The sequence below is a fragment of the Cyprinus carpio genome, chromosome A17 (genome assembly GCF_018340385.1).
Source record: "Cyprinus carpio isolate SPL01 chromosome A17, ASM1834038v1, whole genome shotgun sequence".
Classification (NCBI taxonomy): domain Eukaryota; kingdom Metazoa; phylum Chordata; class Actinopteri; order Cypriniformes; family Cyprinidae; genus Cyprinus; species Cyprinus carpio.
In genome coordinates this window covers 23,324,126-23,349,118 of record NC_056588.1, presented here as the reverse complement: position 1 = coordinate 23,349,118, position 24,993 = coordinate 23,324,126, and the positions used below count along the sequence as shown (strand labels likewise).

Genomic DNA, 24,993 nt, shown 5'->3' with positions numbered 1-24,993 from the left:
AAATATTCCAGTGCATGTGTGTGCGTTCTAATATAAATGCACTCGTCCCCTCAGAGCTCATATTTAGTCATCAGACACTAATGAGAGGGCATTGAGGGGCACAGAATAAATGAGATATTAGTCCCGGCCTGTTGTGCAGATGCAGACAGACCACAGACCTTTGTGCAGATGTCATGCTCCCAGAAAAAAAATGGCCAAATTATTTAAATGTCCCATTGTTGGATTGATAAGCTCACCAATGAATGCTGAATTTAAGAATTCAGTTCATCATCATATGAGAGAAAATGCACCTGCTGCAAAGGGGAAAAGGAAAGAATAAATGTCCTTTGTTTTCCTCTGCACTCGTTTGACTGTTAATCATTTTCTGCTAGTTATTATATGCTCAGTGGGATTACTTTAATCTCCCATTTGTCAGAGCTGAATATCGTCTGGCACGAGCACATGTGTATAGCCCTCATCAGGACCGCAAACCAGTACTCGTGTTGTGTCTAAGTTAAGTGCAAGGAATAATGATTAGCATCTCAAGCCTATAGTACTACTCAAATAATAATTGGTAATGACTGTCCTTTAATGTTATGGAGTCTTGGTTCATTTATGCAGCACAGTTTTGAGAAGTGCCACTTACTACATTTATAGACTAATGAAAATCACTCTGAATCCTCAAAACCAGCAAATGCAGTTTAACACTTATAGTAATGAATTTTCCTGAATTTGTTTTGTTTTTCTCTCATCTTGTCACTATTTGACTGTTTTATGCTGTGCCAGTTTTTCTTTTCTTTACAAAAGCAGTCAGTTTATGGCTTAAGAAATCTCTGAATTTCCATTTGAGCCAGATGGCACTAGTAGCTCTATGGTGTTGATTATGTGGCAAAGTTAAAGTTCTGTGGTTTTATCTTTAGGTATTTTGAGAACATGAATTTATATCTGATCATGTTCATGTAGCTTACAGGGTGGTTGTTTGCTGCGTGAGTGTGCGGTGTTTGAGAATGAGCCAAGGGATAAAGCCTTAATTAAATCAAACAGACCAAACCTGTTCAGGCACTGTGATAAACTGTGCTGGACTGTGTCTTATCTTCTTCAGCCAATAGAGCCATGGCCATCTGTTTTTGCACATCAATACACTCCCATATCACTGGAGAAATAGATTATTAGCCCATAAAGCCCCTCGCGCTGGGTTTCCTGGCTTAGCATTGTAAATATCGTCCCATCTCCATATGGCGGCCCTGTAGCGCTCAACCACACCGTCTGGGTGTAACAACAATGTTTCAATCTATTACAGATTTCTTTTTAATGCATCTCAGTGAAGTGCCAAGAAGAGCATCTTTATGGCTGAAGTAATCTCTGAGTTGTTGATCCTAACAGAGCTTGCTATTTAATGCATTCTCGTTAGGCTTTCAAAATGCGTTAATATCATAACAATGCCATTAGAATCTTATGCATTACATTTTGTATTTGTAATTCAGTCTAGAACAACAAGGAATGCATCCCATTATTAAATAAATAATCTCACTTTTTTCTGAAGGTGTTCCCCAGGGTTCTGTATTAGGCCCACACATCTTTTCTTTTCTTTTTATTTCATTTTATTTATTTTTCTTTAGCCATTCTTTTTGTAGTATATCACCGGTGTACTTAATTCACTGTTCTGCTGTCTTAGGTGCTGCACACTTGTGTATCAGGGTCTAATCTGCACACTCAGCAGAGTCACTACCTCCTCAGCCTCGCTGATCTGTCGACAGACTATGAACCCTTCCTTACTTTAGGCAATGTCAAGAGTTTTGAACCCACCACCCATACACAATGTTATGGGAGACTTCGGAAATCTCCTCACTGTGGCTGAAGGTAAGGACCCTGTTGTGCTTTCAGAAGGAACATAGATAGTGCAATTAATCTTATTGCAATTGTGTTATGTTGTTGTCTACAGCACGTTGTCTACAGTGCGCCTAGGGAAATTTCATGACTAATCTGTCATGAACTGTCACGGGTCATATTTCATCCCAAAATCAAGAGAAAGCTGAAAGGACCTGTTTTTAAGACCATTAACAATGTTTGCATCATTTTGCAATTTTAAACCACCTTTTGGGAAAGAATTTTTTTTTTTTAAATGATATTATTTTTATTATTAACATTATGTTTTTATTTTATTTAGTTAGCCTTTTTTAAGTCAATTTGTAAAATACAGTTTATGTTTACATCATGGTAGTATTTGTTATTTTAAATTTACTAATGGTTTCAAATATATATTTATATATAGTAAGATTAACCATATTTCATCACCTTAAATACTCATTTTTGTTTATTTTTGTCATGAAACCTTATTAATGTAAGAATTTTTGCTTCACATCAATCACTCTTTAATGTCTGTAATTTAAAGGTAATTTGACTAAAGTTACTTTGTCAACTTTTTCAGCATTAATATGAAACTGCTGCATCTCCCTTGAAAAGCAAAGAAAGTACAAAAAAATGAACATTTTTAATTTGTCCTTTGAGTTCTTATCCTGAGTTCTTTTGGAATCATATTAGAGCAAATGTAGCACAATGTGGAATGAAATAGAATTTGTAAAGAGGTGTGCATTAGTTCCCTCATCCCACTCAAAGCAAGCCCATTTATGCCAATTATTAAAGAAATCATTTTTTCCTCCTCCGACCCTGCTTCATCCATTAGGCAATATTTCTTGCGTGTTTTCTACCTCGGCATGTCATCAAATGTCATCTGTTTTTGGTCAGGGTGGGGTTGGGCTGTGGGGGGCTGTTCTTTCCTCTTTCAACAGGGATGCCTTTTATGACAGTACATTTATATCTGTGGAGTAGATGAAGAAAAGAATGCTGGCTTTTGCAGCACAAACATCTCCATCCATTGACATGCCTTTTATATCTCTGCGTACGAAAAAAAAAAAAAAAAAAAAAACAACCTCAGCCAAAGAGCAACAAATAAGCAATATTCCAGTACCTAGCTCATATTGATTAGTTCACTTCAAAGCTCTGTGCATCCCTAATGCAACTTGCTCGTCTTTGCAAAGAGCTTAGATTTTCCACTTTGATGGGGATGATGGTATTGATAGCACTGTCACAATGTGAGCACTTCAGGGTTTTTTTTCCCCCCTTCTCTTTCTCTCATCTTAATCTTAATATCCACTAATGACATCGCTAGATTTCTCACTTTTTGAGAGGTGTTCAGCATTCAGAGGGCTTTAATTCATAGTGCTTGCAGAGCCCTATTCACCATCATCACGAAAGGTGTGATGCTCATTAGTGCAGCCCTTTGAGTTTGTTTTAGGAGAATGAATAGATATTTTAAAGGTATCTGGGTGGACACCCGTGTACATGGTGCAAGCATTGAAAAATGGCCTCCATTGGTCATGACAGCTGAAAGCCAGTATACTGACCAGCTTTTGAGAATAAGGGTGGGAGATACTGTACATAGTCAGCTGGTTTAGGCCTTGTATTACCCTCAAAAGTCATTCATACAGCAGTCATTATACAAAAAAATATTTACCTGTTGTGTTTTTCAATCAGAATCAAGTATTCCAGAGAGATGTGTAATCATTTTGTGATAATGGCCAGCTGACTGTAAATTATCCCACTTACATGGTGACTTACCAAGAAATGAATTAAACGAAATGCGGATGAAATATTAATAATCAGTTGAAATAGCTTGATTATGTGAGAAGAGAGTTTCAGAGTGATCTGAGAGAAATGAAACTAGCACAACAATGTAGGGAATGGATTGCCACTGACAAGTAGTGCTTGACCAATATGATTTTTTTGTGTCTGTTGCCTATACTAATATGTACATATCAGAGTGCATATAAGACTTGATACACAAAAAGATCAACTGAAAAAATCTTTTGTATATATTTACTAAAAAATGAAATTGAGATTGCAGGACATTTTAAAACTGATACAGGTAATAAGTAACACTTCTGTTAATTGACCAACTGGACGTGACATTAAAACAAAATTATAACAAATCTGCAAATAATGGCCACCTAATTGGCCTGGTTGACATATTGGTCTGTCACTAGTTAAAACGGTCAGCTGACCTGCAGAATAACACACCTGACATATCAGAATCACATATCCCACACAGCTGTGAAATATAACAGGGTGATGAGCAGATTTCTACATAACAGTGTTGAGGCAGTACAACTTGCATTTAAAGGGATAGTTCCTTTATCAGTTACACTTACATTTACATAATGCCCAAAGACTTTGGATCACCTTGGAAACACAAGTAAATATACTGTGACTGTCCCTCCAAATTTTGATGCTTCAAAACGTTCATAAAGAGATTGTAAAGATATTCCAAATGAATTGAGCAGTCCAAGTGTTCTGAAGAGACACTTTATATGATGAACAGACACATATATATGAAGCACATCATATATCATCAGAAGCTCAGGCGTACTTGATTGACACACAAAAGCCAATAAGGTTTGTTCTTGCTCATCAAGCATGATTGAGCTTCCATTTACCGTATTTCATGTGCTCCTATGTGTAAATACACCCACTTTTTTCTTAATTTTAATATAATTTAAGGTTCTTGATAGTCAGGTGCTTAACAAAACTATTTAAATATTATACTTTTATAATCTCAGTGTAATATGTGCTATTCATTTGTATTTTTATTTGAGCTGCATGGGCTCTTTTCTGTGCTGTACTGTTATTTTCTCACTTTCTTGCTTTCATTTTCCTTTCTTTTCTGCGGCACCTTTCTCAAGCACATGTACATTTATTATTAATGTGCATTTGTCCCTTTTTAAAAAAAAAAAAAAAAAAAAACATAGATCAAATAAATTAATGACAGGATTTTCATTTTTTGGGTCAACTAATCCTTTGTGTAAGCTAAATGTTTTCTAATTTACTAAACTTGTGTTGTTTCATGTCCCAGAAAAGAAAAGGAGAAGCCTGGAGCTGATTCCTCTGACCGCTCGGATGGTAATGACACACCCTGGTCAATCATTTGGGGCCACCATCCTCTCAGTGGCGGCCCGCCCTCCTCTTAAACAGCAGCCTGGTCAGTGAGAACCACGACAACCCCTACGTAGAATCTTCTGAGCTCTCCTCTGAAGTCTTCAAAAAGCCCCAATCTACAGCTCTTTGTGTTCAATGACAGCACACTGGTCTCATGCCTGCAGATCCCTTCTGACAGTTCTAGCATGGCCCAAGTAAGTGCCAACCCGAGGGATCATTCCTCTGATGTCCGCGTCATCATCGTCAGGGACATCTCGGGAAAGTACTCGTGGGACGGCGGTGTGTACTGTTCCGCACTTTGGATGGAACTGGCTTGAGTTCTGGTGGCAGCAAAGATCAGTTGTCACACAGCGCCACTCACTCTGAAAAGCAGGGCTCTGTGCGCTCCAGTAAATGCTCCTCTGAGCTGGAAGTGGAAGATGGCGTGGATGTGTTGGACCAGCTACTGGAAGACCTTGGATACAGCAGCCCTGAGTGCCTGCCGCAGCCCCAGCTGAGGCTCACCCAGCCGCCCTCTCCACCCATCGGCATGAACCCGTGACATGGAAGGGCTCATCATGGATGCCATCCACAGACAGGCCAGGCAGGAGGATGAGGAGCTGGCCCTGGCGACAGACTGAAGACCCCAGCATCAGAGCAGAGAGGCAGAGAGAGCCCACGCACCACGAGCCAAAATCTCCTTTTTACCTCTGCAGACTTCTCCTCAATGACCTCGGCATGAACTCATGGGATCGCAGGTATGGTATTTCTTAGGAGTTTACTGGAAAACATTGTAGCACATTCCAAAATGAAAAATCAGTCACCCACTTCTAAAGCTGCTCTTTTTTCACATCAGTTCTTATTGGTTCTTATGGGTCTTGAGACCATTCTTGATGCAAAATTTGAATGTGTGTGAATGAGATTTGAGAACTGTGGTGAAGAAGATGACTTTGGTAGCTGCCATTGTTTTATAAAAAGGTACAATAAATAAATACACAAACCATAAATTTAGATTTTTAACAAGTTTACAATAAGTCACATAGCTATAAATATACATGTTTCAAGGCTGCATTTATTTAATCAAAACAGTGAAAGTACAGTGTAAATAGTACAGTAAAAATGGCAATTTTGTGAAAATTATTTAAATATCAAATATCTGTTTTCTGTGGTGACGCATTGGTGCCACACTGATATTTTTTTCCACTCAATTTTGTCGTAATAACGAGATTATGTCGTTAAAACAACTTATTTTTCTCATTAAAATTACATATTTTCTCGTAATAACCAGATGTTATGTTGTTTAAATGACATAATTATCACATTAAAATGTTTTTTTTTTCTCTCGTAATAATGACGTAAAAAAAAAAAAATATGTTTTTCCCACTAAAGAAGATATTGTCCTATATATCATGATATTATGTGAGCGAGGCGATTGTCTTGAGATAAATGAGGGTCTGCATGCTGCTGAAGTTAATGCCAGGAAGAATTATAGAAATACACTGTTTTAATGAGTTTTAATGTTGGTGTTTTTATTGTAGCTGCATGTTTATTAGGATTATTCTCCAATCTGTCTACAATATAATGGCATCCAATAATTGCACTCAGTTCTGCCTGCCTCTTTCTGGTCATTTGATTTCTTTTTAAAAAGAAATAAAGAGAAATTAGAAACTTTTTTTCTTCGTTTTGTTTAATAAACAGAAAAAATGAAATTAATATTTTTTGTTAATGATTAAATTAAAAATAGTTTTTGCTTCAATATTTGTTTCGCATGCGTGGGCTGCCTTGTGATAGGCCGTTTTTGTCTGATTATAAGAATGAATTATTTACTCGTCAGAAATGATATCTTCAGCTGAATCAAGTGCACATAGCATCACATTCTTCTTGTGGAGTAAATTCCAGGCTTTATCCTGTATGAATAGGCTGCGCTGCACTTGCGTGTGACCACAATACAAATAACGAACAGACGGGGAAAGACTGTAGCTCTTGTTGGATTTATATGAATTAAGTAAACACAATTTTTTTGTTTTTTGTTTTGTTTTCAATTGTTTCAATGAGTTTGAGCACACTCTGTTATTTTACAATTTTACAAATTTGTAACATTTTGTTGTTATTGTGGGTATACACAATTTAAAAAGCAGACATTTACTTTCTTTCCGCTGTTATCACAATGAAAGGGACACGACAGTGCCGCAGACCCATAAAGTGCAGAGTTGCAGAGTCTATGAGATGTATATAGGCAATAAAAATAGCATATGCAACAGCCAAACAGTATGAAGAATATAAACATTCTAATTTGCAGAGCGGTACATCAGGTGAACTCTTATTCTGTGTGAAGGGACAGAGAGTAAAGACAGGTTGAGTTGAAAAGTGGCGTTTCAGGGCTGCCCACGCATGTGAAAAAAATATGAAACAAATATTAAAGTTTTTTTATTTTTTTTTTCTCAAAAAAAAAAAATCATCATCAGATAAGATGGTCGTCTTTTCTCTTTATTTCTCTTACAAGAAAACATTGTTTTCACTAGATAATTGCAATTTTAACAACATATCTTGTTATTATGAGAAAATGTCATTTTAACACAAAATAATTATGTAATTTAAACGACATACACAACATTTCTGTTTGTAAAATTTAGGTCTATCAGTCGATTAAAGTGTTTAATATAATTAATTACACAATGTCTCGATTAATTATTCTGATTAATCGCAAATTACATTTGGCTGTGAAAATACCCCCAAAAGATTATTTAATGCTATTTTTGTGTTCAATGAGAAAGTATTAAGTAGACATTATACATTTTAGCTTTAGAAAGAAATATTTTATTTTATCCAACATAAAATTTATTAAAAACATTTATTAAACTTAAATGTTTAGGCTAACATAAACTATAGAACATAAAATAAGATAATTTGAGAAACATGTCAGGTTTTTTTTTTTTTTTTTTTAGGGTGAATAAATGTTGACAGAATTGAAATTCATTGGTAACAAAAACACCTTTAATACCAACATTCTTCAAAAAACCTTCTTTTATGTTCCACAAAATTAAGTAGCCTCAGTCCCCCTTTTTTTAAAATGAAATGATACTCTTAGAAACTTAAAATGCCAGCAGGTGGTGGTGAATGTCTATATGAGTCATTCATACATTAGAACGGCTGATTTGTTCAGGAATGAAGTAAACGTCTCTCTCTTTATCAATGGGGCTTTGAATCATTGATTCACACGATTCATTCAAAACACGGTTTCATTCAGAAACTAAAAACAGCTGTGTTGCTCGGAGACGCACAACAGTTCTGCTGTGGCTTTATAGGTAATATTTTTGTTGGCAAAACTGAGCAAAAACAGACAATATTGTGTTTAAAATATAACACAATATTAACTTCTTATTTACTGAACTGTTGTATAAAATCACATTTGCACTCGGTACAAACAGTACTCGTGTGATATTGCTCTCACTGCTTTATCTCGCTGTGATATTGCTTATCATGTGACAAAAAAAATGAAAACAAAAACTTGTACAGTAGCATTTTTGCCCCAATATCTTGAATTTTGAGGCATAATTGCATTTATGGAGTTGCTGCCCTGCATCATATTTGTCAACAGCCAACTGTATTATGCAAGACGACGTACAGACAGGTCTAACGTACAGGTCTGCGTTAAAATATTTTAATCACATTATTTTTCCCTAACCTAATCATAGCTAATTAAGTAAGTTAACGTTTTTAAACTGACAGCCCTAGTAAAAATAATAGTAAAAATAGAAGGAATAATTAATTCCTGTGATGGTAAAGCTGAAATTTCAGCAGCCTTTACTTATTATATTAAAAATAATTCTGATATGCTAATTTGCTGCTCTAGAAACATTTCTTATTCATTTCTTCTTCTTCTTCTTCTTCTTCTTCTTCTTCTTCTGATAGATAGATAGATAGATATGACCTGTTAAGCATGTTAATATTCTTTCCCTTTGATTGGGGTAGGCTTGCGGACAGGTGGACACTTTTTTAAAATCCCATGTTTGAGAGAGGAAACGCTCTGCCAGTTCAAACAATGGTTAAATAACATACTTTTCCATAAATCTACTTGTATGCTGCCTTTTTGTTCTTTCTGAAAGGAAAAGAGCAGCTTTGGCCTTTCCACTAATTTTCTCTTTTATATGATTTTGAGGAAGTGGAGAAAATTTTTGAGTAACTTTTTTTATTTTTTGAGGGCCTATTTGCATATCAGAATATATTATCATAAAATATATAGTTGCATGAGTTCTAAATATTTTAGATTTGTTTGTTTATTTATTTTTCTGGAATTTTAATTTTAAACTTCTATCCCATGCATGTTATGATACTGTGGTGTCACAGTGTTAATGGTCTTCAGAGGAGTAAGTAAACCTGCAGATTGCTTACTTTACTTGGTTTTACTTTGGTTGAACTGGGATAGAAGAAAATATTTTAACATTAAAAAAAAAATATACAAATTGAGGTATTTCATCTGTGTCTCACCATTTATCTTTTAGAAAGTTTTTCCTTTTTTTTATGACTGTTCCATTTCTTTTTCTCTTCATAGAAAAAGCTTTCATCTTCTAAAGAAGAACTCCAAGCTCTTGAGAGAGCTGAAGAATTTGGACTCAAGGCAATGGTAAGTGTTTCTGCTCGTTTAAGAAGACCACAACATCTGATGTCCATCCCTTAAAGTTCCATACAGATAATCGCATACCAATTAAATTAGCGACTTTCTGCCTGATTCCTCGGCACTTAAACGCTAAAAATCAGCAGCAAACAACAGCATGCATTTGGAGAGCTCAATCATGCAGCCTAATGCCAGTCTACAGAGAGTGGCTAAATCCTTTAAAAGCACTATTAAGGAGACATGTCTTAAGACCACTCTCAGATACTCTGCTCCTCACGGCCTAATCCTGCCCATGTCTGGCTGATCACAGCTCCACACTTCTCAGCCAACAGCGATCAATAGGCACTCAGAGTGGCTAATTACAGAGGCTTATTAAAGAATACCCCCAGGATCGGGCCACCATTACCCTCCTCATGCATAGCCGGCCCACTCATGGCAACCGCTGACTGAGCATGCCAAAACATCACTAAACTGCACGGGCATGACGCTTCCTTAGCAACACTGCTCAAAGAGACACACACCCCTTACACATACACACTGCATACCTGGATTTGATTGATTAGCAAATAGTTGCAAAAAGAAATGTATTAAAGTGTGTTTTGGTTAAAGTAATGTATGATTTGATGAGCATAACAGAGGTGGTGCCATCCATCCTGAGATCCTATTACTTACCTACAGGTTTTAAAGAAAGCACAACTATTCTTTAGAGAGAGAGAACTATTAGCTATGAGTTTAAAGTAATTGTTATTAATTATTAACATGCCAAAAGCATAATTTTTACTTCTGTTCCATATTTTGTGCTTAACTCTTGTACCTCATGATGTCTTTTAACAAAAAGTGAAAAAAATAAATAAAATTGTGACACCCAGGAATTAAGATCATTTAGACCCTTTTTACATTTCTCAATTTGTTTACACATTAGAGAGTTAAAAATATGAAGCAAATGTATTTTATGTATGTATGCAACCTCATGCTAAAAATATAAATAAAAAACTTTTCATTTCATTTTAGCTTGTTGTCAAGGCAACATATCACATTTTCATTTTAATTAACCTGATGTACTAAAATAACTCAGACAATTTTTTTTTTAAATTAAATTAAAAAAAAAACATTATAAAGACATTTTTAAAAACAAATCTTATGAGAATTATGAAAACACAAGAAAATTGCTAACAATTTTAATTAAAAGAAAATAAAAATAATTCAAAATATGAATAAAAAATATACTTCTAGTATCTCAATATATTAATAGTATTTCAGTGGTACTAAAATAGCACTGATCTAAACTCCAGCAATGCAAAGCAATTCCAGGTTTGTGAAAATTTTCTGAATTTATTTAAAAAGACAAAACTGAACTATCACATTGAGTCAGTATTCAGAACCAATGCTATTGGTGTTTGAAATTTGGCTCAGATGCATCCCATTTCATATTTTGAGATGTTTCTTCTACACTTTGATTACATATACAGACCACATCAATTATGGTGACACCTGCGTGGTGTTGGTTCATCTTGTGATTTTGTTTCCAGTCGAGAGACGCACAAGATTGCCGTGTTCTACATTGGAGAAGGCCAGGAGGACAAATGCTCCATTCTGTCCAACACGGAGGGCAGTCAGGCTTATGAGGACTTTGTCTCTGGGCTGGGATGGGAGGTGAAATAACACATCAAATCCACTTAATGAGTCTGTAGTGGATGTCATGTGCTGGGACTATCAGAGCATCAGGAAGTTTCCCTCTCTTTCAGGTGAATCTGGCCACTCACTGTGGGTTTATGGGTGGTTTGCAGAGAAACGGCAGCACAGGTAGCACAGCACCATATTACGCTACATCCAACATGGAGGTCATCTTCCATGTGTCGACTCGCATGCCTTCTGACTCAGATGACTCCATCACCAAAAAGGTAGTTTTTCAACAAGCACCTCATTTCCCCACTCGTACTAATTGGAACATACAATTTTGCTAAAATTGTATTGTCTCACTTCATTATCAAATGCATAAATTGATTAAGATCAAGAATTAAATCAATAAATACAATAAATAGGACAGATAAAACTAAACACAAAATACAAAACAACAAATACATCTGCAAAGACATTTCCATAAATAGCTAAAAATGAATGTTGCCCTTTAGGTTGGCGCTTCCTTTAAAGGCCACACCCACTCAGAAAAAACGGGAAATAGAATAGCGAACCTCACATATGTTATGAACGAAAATCCACATGAACAGTAAGAACATGATAAAATACAGTGATGGAGGACTCACAGTCTCTGTCACGTGTGTGTGTGTTTAAAATTTTTTAAAGAAAAGACGTTCAAAAAATTTAAAAATGTTGTGTGTGTTACTGTAACTTTTTATTTCAACATTGCAGGTAAGAAAAAATGTAGCTTTTATTTTAATAAGTCAGCGCCATTAAAAATTGTGGGTTCTGACATGTATTGTTTTTTTTTTGTATTTGTTGTTGTTGTTGTCTTTTCTTAAAACCAAATTTTTTTGGGAATACTGTGACAAATGTTTGCTTACACCTAAAAACACTGTTATTCAGTTTAAAATGGTTACTTAATGACTGCAGTTGGTCGTACAGACTCGACAGCAGGTGAGTGACACGCATGTAGAGCGTGACTTTTGAACCGTGCTGCTGATTGCATGACTCTGTCAGATCCCTGAGAGCTGTGAGGCCGTGTCATCAGTGAGGGACCTGAGTATGTGCAGGTTTAGTAACAGCTCTCCCTCTCTGGACTCCTGTGCGCGCTGTGACCGGGGCCCCGATCAGCATATTAACTCACGCCACAAGGGCCAAAGGCCTGCCGGATACCAGCAGGGCCCTGCTTTCGAATTCCGCCCGTGTCGGCGGGACGGCGATCGACATGCGTTAGCAGGTTAACATTGGCGAAATGAGCCGGTAGGAACCTGCTTAGTTTGAGCGCTCAATCCGATCATGCACAGGCCTGCAGTGAGAAAAATTCATCAGGCTCCCGGACACTGAAGCCTCTCACTGTCAGAGCTCATATTAGCCCATCGCAGCCACACTCTGTTCGGCATGGGAAGTGAGCGTATGTGCCGCGAGCCATGCTCGATTCATTTTGTCCATCAGGCCCTGTAATTGCAGGGCTCCTGCTCTGGCAGTGAGAGAGGGCGACTGTTGGGCGGCACTTGTGTGGGGAGGGGTGAAAGGGCTACTTTATCAGCTACAGGCAGACAGGAAGTAATTCCTCTAATTTACAAATGCAACTTTCAGAGGTAGCGAGAGAAAAGGAGGGGTGAAGAGCTGACAGCAAGGAAAACAGAAGGCGAAAAAGAGAAGAATTCTTGAATCCAATTGAATGCTGGGGGGCAGAACGAAGCCGAGCAGCTGGCTGGGCTAGTAATGCAGTTACTGGGAGGGTGTTGCCATGCGAGGCCACAGTGGTCAGGAGGCAGCCAGTCATCCATACCACACACACACACTCTTTTGTTGCGAGGGAGGGATGCTGTTTTCCTCACAAGGCAGCGTTTAAGCTTCAGGGCATCTCTTGCTCAGCTCAGTGTCTGTGTGTTTACAGTCTGCATGTGTATGATATGCTCTACACACTTAAAAATGGTTCTTTTAAGAACTGTTCACTGAAAGGTTCTTTGGGATCCCAAAATGTTTCTTCTATGGCATGGCAAATGTCACTATTACTATTGCTCATACTTAAAGTATTGGACAGTCCTTAGCATTAAACAATTATATCTTAGGCTTTAAAAGTCTTAAAATCTTATATTAGCTCAAATTCAAGGTCATAAAAAAGCCGTAAATGATATAAATCTAAATATCTATATCTATATATATATATGTGTGTGTGTGTATATATATATATATATACACACACACACACCCACACACACAGGTGCATCTCAATATATAGAATGTCATTGCAAAAACTTGTGTATTAAATAAATTCAATGCACACAGACTGAAGTAGTTTAAGTCTTTGGTTCTTTTAACTTGTGATGATTTTGGCTCACATTTAACAAAAAACCCACCAATTCACAATCAGTTTCATTCATCTCAACAAATTAGAATACTTAAGACCAATTAAAAAAAAAAAACATTTTTAGTGAATTGTTGGCCTTCTGGAAAGTATGTTCATTTACTGTACATGTACCTAATACTTAGTAGGGGCTTCTTTTGCTTTAATTACTGCCTCAATATGGCATGGCATGGAGGTGATCAGTTTGTGGCACTGCTGAGGTGGTATGGAAGCCCAGGTTTCTTTGACAGTGGCCTTCAGCTCATCTTCAGATTCTCTCTGGGGTTCAGGCATCTTAAAAAATCCTGGCCAGTCAAGCACATCAACACCATGGTCATTTAACCAACTTTTGGTGCTTTTGGCAGTGTGGGCAGGTGCCAAATCCTGCTGGAAAATGAAATCAGCATCTTTAAACAGCTGGTCAGCAGAAGGAGCATGAAGTGCTCCAAAATTTCTTGGTAAACGGGTGTAGTGACTTTGGTTTTCAAAAAACACAATGGACCAACACCAGCAGATGACCATTGCACCCCAAATCATCACAGACTGTGGAAACTTAACACTGGACTTCAAGCAACTTGGGCTGTGAGCTTCTCTACCCTTCCTCCAGACTCTAGGACCTTGGTTTCCAAATGAAATACAAAACTTGCTCTCATCTGAAAAGAGGACTTTGGACCATTGGGCAACAGTCCAGTTCTGTCATAACAACTCTCAGATAAATTGACATGGTAATGTACATGACAATGTTAATGTATTTGGTCTTGGCGGAATAGATCTGCTATGCTACTGCTGCGCCAGAGCAAGTACCGAGACTTGCTACTGCCAATACATCCCACAACATGCTGCTGTGAGCATGTAGGAAATACTGCTGCTGCACATAAAACACATATCAATAACCCAATAGCATACATGCATCTTGTAGCAGATCTATACAGGTGGAGCTGGGGATGGTGGAGGGTTTCTGAAGTTCGCTGCAGAACTGCTACAGCAAACAAAGCCAGGTATTTGAATATTGAGCAGTGAGATCATTGGCTACTGATACAGCAGAAAACCAGTCAGCTGTGCAATGTGATGATGTCATTAGGTCAGATTGAGTTAGACCAATCAGACTGGCGCCATCTAGAGTTTCATGCCAGAACTCTGTATTTCTTCCAACACAACACCCACAAAGATAAACAAGTAAATCTATAACCTCTCATCACAACAAACAATACACCCACAACATGCTGCTGTGAGCATGTAGGAAATGCTACTACCAATACATCCACAACATGCTGCTGTGAGCATGTAGGAAAGACTGCTGCTGCACATATAACACGTATAAATAACACCCCAACAAAGCAGGAGCTGGACGATATGGCCAAAATTTATATCACAATATATTTCTTTTTTTCGGTCGATACGATAAAATTCCGATATCAGTATGAACACAATTCAAAAAGCCTCGTAAAAAAAACTACCAAAAACACACCCACAACAGATCTCTGTGCATACAAACTTATGAAAAATGCTCCAAAGAGCCATGTAAACCCGCATGTATACTATCTATGTGAGCCTGGCTACCATGCCGACCGGCTTAACAGAGTGGTCCACAACTATGTGAGCCTTGGCTACCACGCCAACCGGCTTAACAATAGTGGCCTACGACTGTGTGAGCCTTGGCTACCACGCTGACCGGCTTAATGATAGTGGCCTATGACTATGTGAGCCTTGGCTACCACGCCGACTGGCTCAACGATAGTGGCCTACGACAATGCGAGCCTTGGCTACCACGCTGACCGGCTTAATGATAGTGGCCTATGACTATTGTGAGCCTTGGCTACCACGCCAACCGGCTTAACAATAGTGACCTAGACTATGTGAGCCTTGGCTACCACGCCAAACCGGCTTAACAATAGTGGCCTACGTCTATGTGAGCCTTGGCTACCACGCCGACCGGCTTAACTTAAATTAGATGCACACTACGTTTAATGTTAATTAAAAAATTGTTTTATGATGCAATCCGATAGATAAGACCCCAGCATCCACCTGATCAAATAGCACATTTCTCCGAACTACACTAACTATGCATTTCATTCAGGATTACATCAACCATAGATAGTTATCTTAAGCAATAACTCTAAAATCGCTTCTTTCCGCAACACTGTCATTGATATGACTGCGATAAACACGTGTTTCTGAGGTTCCATGCAGCTGAAATCAACCACACACTCATCACAATGAAAACATTGACCTTTGAAAAACGAACGTGAACATTGAGATTACACCAATGTATATGGTGAACCCTAATTGAAATGCATACAAAATAATGCTTATTTCGTTTAAACATGTTTCCTCAGAGTGATTACATGCTTTAAACTGCCTTTGCTTCAGCTGGAAATACAGATGCTAAATGCTGCTGCTAATATCCGTAACATTGCGCTGATGCATACAATGCAAACTGCTAACATGACACTTAGTTCAAACTAGTTTATGGTTGCACATTCATGTACTCAATTAGGCAGACCACGCAAATATACATAGCGATATGGATTAAAAGAGCATTCACTTATCTTAGATGTTGATTTCATCTGTTCTGAAGTGCGCTGCAGAAACAAAGCCAGGTATTTGAATATTGAGCAGTGAGCTCATTGGCTACTGATACAGCAGAAAATCAGCTGTGCAATGTGATGATGTTATTAGATCAGATTGAGTTAGACCCATCAGACTGCGCCATCTAGAGTTATGCCAGATATCTGTATTTCTTCTCCTTAGCCCAGGTAAGACACCTCTGACATTGTCTGTGGTTCAGGAGTGGTTTAACAAGAGGAATATGACGACTGTAGCCAAATTCCTTGACACGTCTGTGTGTGGTGGCTCTTGATGCCTTGACCCCAGCCTCAGTCCATTTCTTGTGAAGTTCACTCAACTTCAAATTCTTGAAATCGATTTTGCTTGACAATCCTCATAAGGTTGCGATTCTCTCGTTGGTTGTGCATCTTTTCTCTTCCACACTTTCCCTTCCACTCAACTTTCTGTTAACATGCTTGGATACAGCACGCTGTGAACAGCCATCTTCTTTGGCAATGAATGTTTGTGGCTTGTGAAGGGTGTCAATGATTGTCTTCAGGACAACTGTCAGATCAGCAGTCTTCCCCATGATTGTGTGTAGCCTAGTGAACCAAACTGAGAGACCATTTTTGAAGGCTCAGGAAACCTTTGCAGGTGTTTTTGAGTTGATTAGCTGATTGGCATGTCACCATGTTTCTAATTTGTTGACATAGTGAATTGGTGGGTTTTTTTGTTAAATGTGAGCCAAAATCATCACAATTCAAAGAACCAAAAGACTTAAAAAACTTCAGTCTGTGTGCATTGAATTTATTTATAGGGGAAGTCGTGGCCTAGTGTTTAGAGAGTTTGACTCCTAACCCTAAGGTTGTGGGTTCGAGTCTCGGGCCGGCAATACCACGACTGAGGTGCCCTTAAGCAAGGCACCGAACCCCCAGCTGCTCCCCAGGTGCTGCAGCATAAATGTCTGCCCACTGCTCTGGGTGTGTTGTACGGTGTGTGCGTTTGTGTAGGTATATACAAAACCCGATTCCAAAAAAGTTGGACACTGTACAAATTGTGAGTAAAAAAGGAATGGAATAATTTACAAATCTCATAAACTTATATTTTATTCACAATAGAATATAGATAACATATCAAATGTTGAAAGTGAGACATTTTGAAATGTCATGCCAAATTGGCTCATTTTGGATTTCATGAGAGCTACACATTCCAAAAACGTTGGGACAGGTAGCAATAAGATGCCGGAAAAGTTAAATGTACATATAAGAAACAGCTGGAGGACCATTTTGCAACTTATTAGGTCAATTGGCAACATGATTGGGTATAAAAAGAGCCTCTCAGAGTGCAGTGTCTCTTAGAAGTCAAGATGGGCAGAGAGGATCACCAATTTCCCCAATGCTGCACGAAAAAATAGTGGAGCAATATCAGAAAGGAGTTTCTCAGAGAAAAATTGCAAAGAGTTTGAAGTTATCATCACTACAATGCATAATATCATCCAAAGATTCAGAGAATCTGGGACAATCTCTGTGCGTAAGGGTCAAAGCCGGAAAACCATACTGGATGCCCATGATCTTCGGGCCCTTAGACAGCACTGCATCACATACAGGAATGCTACTGTAATGGAATCACAACATGTCTCAGGAATACTTCCAGAAAACATTGTCAGTGAACACAATCCACCGTGCCATTCGCCGTTGCTGGCTAAAACACTATAGGTCAAAAAAGAGGCCATATCTACACCATGATCCGTAGAAGCGCAGGCGTTTTCTTCTCAGGGCCAAGGCTCATTTAAAAATGGACTGTGGCAAAGTGGAAAACTGTTCTGTGGTCAGACGAATCAAAATTTGAAGTTCTTCTTGGAAAACTGGGTTGACGCCATGTTATCCGGACTAAAGAGGGAATCAAGGACAACCCAAGTTGTTATCAGCGCTCAATTTCAGAAGCCTGCATCTCTGATGGTATGGGGTTACATGAGTGCGTGTGGCATGGGCAGCTTACACATCTGGAAAGGCACCATCAATGCTGAAAGGTATATCCAAGTTCTAGAACAACATATGCTCCCATCCAGACGTCGTCTCTTGCAGAGGCTACTGATAATTTTCCAACATGACAATGCCAGACCACATACTGCATCAATTACAACATCATGGCAGCGTAGAAGAAGGATCCAGGTACTGAAATGGCCAGCCTGCAGTCCAGATCTTTCACCCCATAGAAAACATTTGGCGCATCATAAAGAGGAAGAATCGACAATAGAAGACCTAAGACAGTTTGAGCAACTAGAAGCCTGCATTAGACAAGAATGGGACAACATTCCTATTCCTAAACTTGAGCAACTTGTCTCTTCAGTCCCCAGACATTTGCAGACTGTTATAAAAAGAAGAGGGGATGGCCACACAGTGGTAAACATGGCCTTGTCCCGAACTTTTTTGAGATGTGTTGATGCCATGAAATTTAAAATCAACTTATTTTTCCATTAAAATAATACATTTTCTCAGTTATAAACATTTGATATGTCACTCTATGTTGTATTCTGAATAAAATATTGAAATTTTGAAATGGAAAGTCATAATTACAACATCAGGTGTGTTCAAGTCACTTTTGTCAGAGCAAGGTGGCAATATCCCTTTTCCTACATAAAATTCTACAGACTTTTTAACTCTACACAAAAAATGTATGATGTGGATAATGGTTTTTTTTTTTTTTTTTTTCCAATTCAGAAAAAAACTAATAACAACTAATTACATTAATTTGAACAGACTTTACCCATTTATACAGATGCTGCTCTATTGTGTTCCCCATATTTTCTCACTGACAGGTGTTTTATGGTCAGTCATAATTGTGACCGTAGGGATAATGTGTATACTGAATTAATGTAATTCTCCAGTTGTCAGAAATGTTATATATCAGGGGCTCGCAAAAATTCAACATCACTGATAGCCCTTTGGGCAGACATTCTTCAGATTTTGATAGCCCAAAATTCATTTAAGTAGCCCCAAAAAAAAAAAAATGTCATCGGCTGACCATCACTGGCGGACAAATCAGCATGATTAAAAACTTCAGTAATTGCTTTTTTTCTTCAAATAACAAGTCAAGAGAGTAGGGGTGCAACGGATCACAAAACCCACGGCTCGAATAATATTGCTTTATCATATCAGATTTTGAGTATCAGATCATTTTTGCAGATGAGCAAAAAAAATATGGTTCTTTATTATTTAAATAACAGAATACTTCTTTGAATACCACAGCAAAAACGAGTAGCATGTAGGGATATAAAGATTCACTCAACTCACGATGCGATGCGAAACTATTCACGATGCTGATGTCACAATACAGTTTTCTCACATTATTTATTTTTAACAAAATTAGATTTAAGACAAATTATAAATGAAAAGGTGTCCTTTTATTATTTCTCCAACCAAATGCTGCACATTTCTTTGTGATATTGAAATATGTCAAATAATAAAGCTAACTTGAAATTTTTTTTTAACAAATCCCAAATCAAATAATAAAATAAAATAAAATCTCTTCATAAAAACAAACTAAGGCTTTGGCTGTGCTCTTTCCATTTAAAATCAGAGGCAACCACTGCATTTTAATCATGATTTTACATACATTTTATTTAGATTGCAATTAGATTATATAATTTTTGAAATTTGAAGCAAAAACAGAATGGTCTGATTTTAGCTTTGTGAATGAGACGCAAATGTCACTCTCTGACAATTGGTGCCACTAATGGACACCAGGTATTTATAGGCTAACTGCCCCCCTTAAGACCGAATGCACGGATCCAATACAATGATGCACTTGAGATTTATTTCACCACTGTTTACATTCACTTAAGACATAACCGACTGTGTTTACGAGATATTTTTTTGGTATTTTCAGACAATTTTGTGTATGCGTTCATTCAGATGCAAGGATATGTTAAAGAGGAATCAATTCTGTGTATGCACATTGTCTTAAATGCGGCTCTCTGTGCGCGCTTTGAATCAAGTATTACAATATCAAAATTTTGTAACATTTCAACTTTTAATTTAATGCAATATTCACTGTAACTTTGTCATTGCAACGTTTTAGTCCAACCTCCACAAAACAACTACAAATGGATGTATGTGTATACCTAAATGCACTGCTATCCCACCAGTGACTATTGTTGCCATCAACATGTTTACTCATTTTATGACCACACTCAACAAAACTGAATTATTGTGAATTCATATATTAATGCTAGACTATTAATGCTTAAGGTTAAAGATAACATGTACCAAAAAATTGTTAAAAAGCATATGTATGTAATAAAATAAAAGATGTTTTGAGTATTTTTAAACTTGTAGTTACCCGGTGTGTGCCCTAGAACCTATATAATCAAGTATCTGCAGATCCCCGGATTAAACACTGTTTATTCTATAGACAGGAATGATCCTGCAAAGCATGTGATTTAAGAAGAGGTATTCTGTCATTTTGGTGGATGCTAAAATGGATGAAAATTCCAAAGCTTTTCATTGGTGGAAGAACCTGAGCCATATCTGAAGACCAGCACATCAGAAGGACTTTTGAGATGGACTCTATTGGCTTGTGTGGGAAGAATCCATCATCCCACCCAGAATACCCTAGCAAACCGCATGGAGCATTTTAGCAATGCATAGCAACTCCCTGGGCAACCAGCCACAACACCTTCACAGGCACTCTACTTAAGACTATTCTAAAGTTCAGGTTTCTTAGAAGTCTGCGGTCTTTAACATCTGCTCCTTTTAATTGATAATGGCATCTGGCATATGTGTACAAGTGTGTTTTGTGTATTTCTTTCTTCTCCGCCCAACCTGTTTACATGCCGCCAATTCTTCTGCTGACTCTCCAAATGGATCGGTATGTGCAGACCCAATCAGCTTGTTGTGGATTTGTTTAATTTTAGCCCATTAGCATAATGAAGGGCTTATGGGGAAATGTGGTAATTGCATTTTTGGTGAAGAGGACATGTTTTGGTAATGGCTCATTAGGCATGGGTGCATCGGCAGATGTTTAACGACCCATTGAGAGACGCTCGCTTAAAGGACGTACCGTCGCAGCGACATGCTTCCAAGACTCCTCTTTTTTGATTACAGAGGTCACTTTAATTTCTCACCATTTTGGTAATAGTCCACTTAATTGTTGTTAATTATTTGGAATGACATCTTCATGGTGCTGCTTCTTTTTTTTTTTAGTCTCTGACAGTAAATGATGCTGTGAGCCCCACAAAGAACCAGTTGTGTGTTGTATGAAAATAATTTTTATCTCTTTGTGTTTACATTACTAAGCTTAGATTAGATGATGTAAGCATTTCTGTCACGTTATTCCTCAGATGGCTTGCTAAGAATAGATTCTGTAGTATACACTCATTTCAAATCAATGAAATTAAATAAATTAAAAAAGTTCAACATTTTTGTAGATTTATTGTTCAGTCAAATACATTGTAAAAAAAAATAATAATAAATTAGAATTTTTTCTCCATTATTAAAAGATTGGAATGTCCATTTGCATACCTGCACATTTGTCACCCTTCATAAAAATTCTGTTTTGACATTGAAATAGGCCGTTCACATGATTCCGTGACACACAAAATATCCTTTGATTTGCACAAATTTGCTTTATATGAATGAAACTCTGAAGGGAACTGACTGTTTTATAGCATTTTCTGTTAATCTTACCTCCATATAATATTTAAAAGTAGTGTTTATAAGTGCTGTATTGTTTCCAAACCACATTGCTATCAAAACCAAGGTGCAGTGTCAATTCAAACATCAGAATTTTTCAAAGTGGCTTCAGCTGCTGAAGACGAGTAGGAATTAGTCATTACACCTATTAGGTTAATTAATTTTATTTATTTATATTGGCCATTAAATGTTGATGATTAACCACGCATTACAAAAAGCTATCATTCCGCGTTTCAGTTCCCAGAATGCTCCCTGCTGTCTAGATATCTGAATCAGATCTGACTCATATGGGTCAAACAGTTTCTACTGCTTATTGTTTCAGCGTCTCCTGCCTGAATATAAAAGCATTTACAGGATTGACAGCTAGTAGTACCACTTCTCTGAACCCACTGCTCTGATATACAGCTTTCCTCATGTACAACATTAAACAAATTAGAGCAATATATTACTGGAGCTTCAACATTTAAACTACATATTAATCAGACTCTCAGCACCCAAGTAGTTTATGTTCCTGCGGTCCCAAAAATAGCTTCCGAAAAAATGCATTTCCCCTACAAATGTATGTATATGTTTATGTAAAATGAAAATCTGTCCCAACTGTCTGGCTGAAGTCAATTAGTTTAAAATGATTGAAACATAATGAACCCAATTTCTGTAGCTCTTTGACTTCAGATTGAAAATTCCCAAAAATAATTTCAGTTGTTATGTACTAAATAAATGTGCAGTCTTTCTGGAATTATTGTTGATCACTAGGAAAACGTGCATGTTTGTGAGATTGAGTCATATTTTTTGATGCCCACGGTACTTTTACGTTGTCTTTCTAAGAATTTGTTTTTCATTTTGTTATTCAGTACATATGCACTGTGAAAATGATTATCTGTGATTGTTTTTTTCCCCTGATGTGCAGCCCTCATGATGTTTCTGACTAATGCTGACAGTATTTTGTTGGTTTGCATGTCAGATTTATTAATGTGTTTTTGCCTCTGGTTGTTCATAGCTTCGTCACTTGGGAAACGATGAAGTGCAAATTGTGTGGGTCGGAGCACCACTCGGGATTACAGAAGAGGAATCATTCCCACCGACTTCGGAGATGTCCTCATCATCATCTACCCCATGAAAAACCACATGTTCTTTGTTCAGATCATGAAAAAACCCCAGGTACGTCCCTCGTCGTGAAAATAATGACATTACGTTACATTAAACACAACAACCAATCCACCACAACTGACCAGATTTTTCATATATTACTTGAAATGCCTCTCCCGAGGCGTCTTAATATCTTCGTCAGGATGTGCGACTGTTTCGCTGATTGTCAGGAGATGTAGACTGTGGCTGGAAGGGCTGGATGATATCTCTTCCTGTCTCTTCTCTGAAAGCACTAATGCCTGGAAGTCCATTACTGCACTGTCGGCACGCCACTTCTCATCGCGTTCAAGCTGCCTTTCATCTTCCTCCTCCTGCGTCTGCCACTAGATCCCCAGAGAAACCGAGCGTGCATCATTTGTAATTTCTCACAAACACGTCACCTCTACGAGACTTGACTGCTGTGTGTCGAGTGGCCTGGATGCTGTCGGATGTATGGCTCCTGAAGCATGTCTCCCGCTGCAATTAGTGAAATTCCCTCAGCTGTGTCACTGCTATCTGCTGTTCCACTCAAATAACTCTCATTTCAACCTCCACTCGAGAAATGCAAGCCCCTTGGCAAATGGAAGTGCCTGCATTATCCCTCGACTAGATTTAGCTGTCCCGCGCATTGATTTTTTTTTTCCAGTCTGTTTGTGGGGTACATATATCACATCGGGTTGAGACTTCATGTAAATTGATTTAAAATATGTAAAATATGTTTCTTTATTATTTGCTCTGTTTCAACCAGGTTCCTTTCTTTTTGGCCTGCTGTTCGAACGGGGCGATAGTGACTGGAAACACTGTTTTGCGAGTCTATGTGCGGGCCACGGGCATCAATGCGAGCAGGGCTGTGAAGTCTCGACTGCCGCTTTACCAGCAGTAGGTTGTATCCTTCGACCTTCACGGTGGGTAACCAGTGAAACTGAGAGCTCACCGCGTTCCAGTATCTGTATGTGATTTGCCGCTACTTTCTGCTTGTAGGTAGAGCAGACTTCAAGTGTGTCCCATTCCACTCTGTAGTTCCCTATGCCGTGCATCTTTATAGTGAACATGACTTCCACGGATATCTCAGATTTGTTAATATGTAGCAAGTGTGCATTGACACCACTGCTTATAACTTATTATTTTTTTGGCATGTGTCTTCTTCTTTGTTGTTACTGTTAAAAGTACAGCTTGTCCATTTCTGGCAAAGACAGGGCACCAATTTTCCGGGGTAAGTAAGTGGTTTTTATGGTGTACATTATACTGGGCCATTTTTAGGGAGCAGAAGATTCAGTGCACTGGCCCTACTGAACCAGGGAGTAGTTTGAATCAGACCCGCTGTGTCTGTTATGTAAAAATAATTGTCTCCGGCTGGTGAAATTTATTACAAATCACTTCCCACGTTTAACTGTGGAAGCCTTACCAGCCCTTGAGTATCCCTTAAGGTTCAATAATGTTTTGGCCAGAAATGAATTGTTCTGCCAGGGTTAAAATGTACATTTGTTTATCTCATAACCTTTTTAAATCTGCTTGTAGAATTTCTTCCTTCTCCACCAGTTAAGTATCTTGCTTAAAAAACTGCTTAAGCTGCCTTTCTGGAAAGTTTTCAGTCAATTAGAATCAAGAATTTGACCTGCCATGGTATAATGGGAAAATATGAAGTCCATTTGGTAATTTTCACAAAATGAAATCAATTTAGGTAATGATCAGCTGACTGTCTACTTTCCAAATAAATACGAATATGGTTCACGATATGTTGATTTGACAGGAAATAATTTTTGTATCCGAGAGAAAGTGCTGAGTGATCCCAGAGGCACACAGCTAGCACAGATACAGATACATTACGTGTTCAAAAGAATTGGGTCAGATTTTTGAGTTTTTAAAATGTTTTTGAAAGAAATCTCTTCTTTCAGAGACTGCATTATTTACAACTTTAAAAATGCAGTAAAATCTATAATATTTGTGAAATATTTTTACAGTTTATAATAATTTTTTTATTTGTGAATATATTTTAAAATGTAATTTTTTCCTGTGATCAAAGCTGAATTTTCAGAGCATCGTTAATCTAGTCTTCAGTGTCACATGTATCC

At 37.7% G+C, this 24,993-nt stretch overlaps 1 protein-coding gene and 1 pseudogene across 1 annotated transcript; both read left to right on the top strand.

The window, feature by feature from the left end:
* LOC109102706 overlaps positions 1-5,512 on the top strand; it is a 35,930-nt pseudogene extending 30,418 nt beyond the window's left edge.
* Positions 5,513-5,562: 50 nt separating this feature from the next.
* Positions 5,563-22,913, top strand: LOC122148252 (ral GTPase-activating protein subunit alpha-2-like). Its single transcript, XM_042774580.1, has 5 exons — positions 5,563-5,708; positions 9,503-9,574; positions 11,095-11,218; positions 11,311-11,466; positions 22,794-22,913. The coding sequence occupies exons 1-5, from the start codon at positions 5,563-5,565 to the stop codon at positions 22,911-22,913; spliced, it is 618 nt and encodes a 205-aa protein (XP_042630514.1).
* The last annotated feature ends 2,080 nt before the right edge of the window (positions 22,914-24,993 follow it).

Excerpts from the sequence above, each read along its gene's own strand:
- LOC122148252 (XM_042774580.1), top strand. The coding sequence starts at position 5,563 with ATGAGGAGCTGGCCCTGGCGACAGACTGAAGACCCCAGCATCAGAGCA. Across the intron at positions 5,709-9,502 it reads ATGAACTCATGGGATCGCAG|AAAAAGCTTTCATCTTCTAA; the intron begins GTATGGTATTTC and ends TTCTCTTCATAG. Across the intron at positions 11,467-22,793 it reads ATGACTCCATCACCAAAAAG|CTTCGTCACTTGGGAAACGA; the intron begins GTAGTTTTTCAA and ends GGTTGTTCATAG.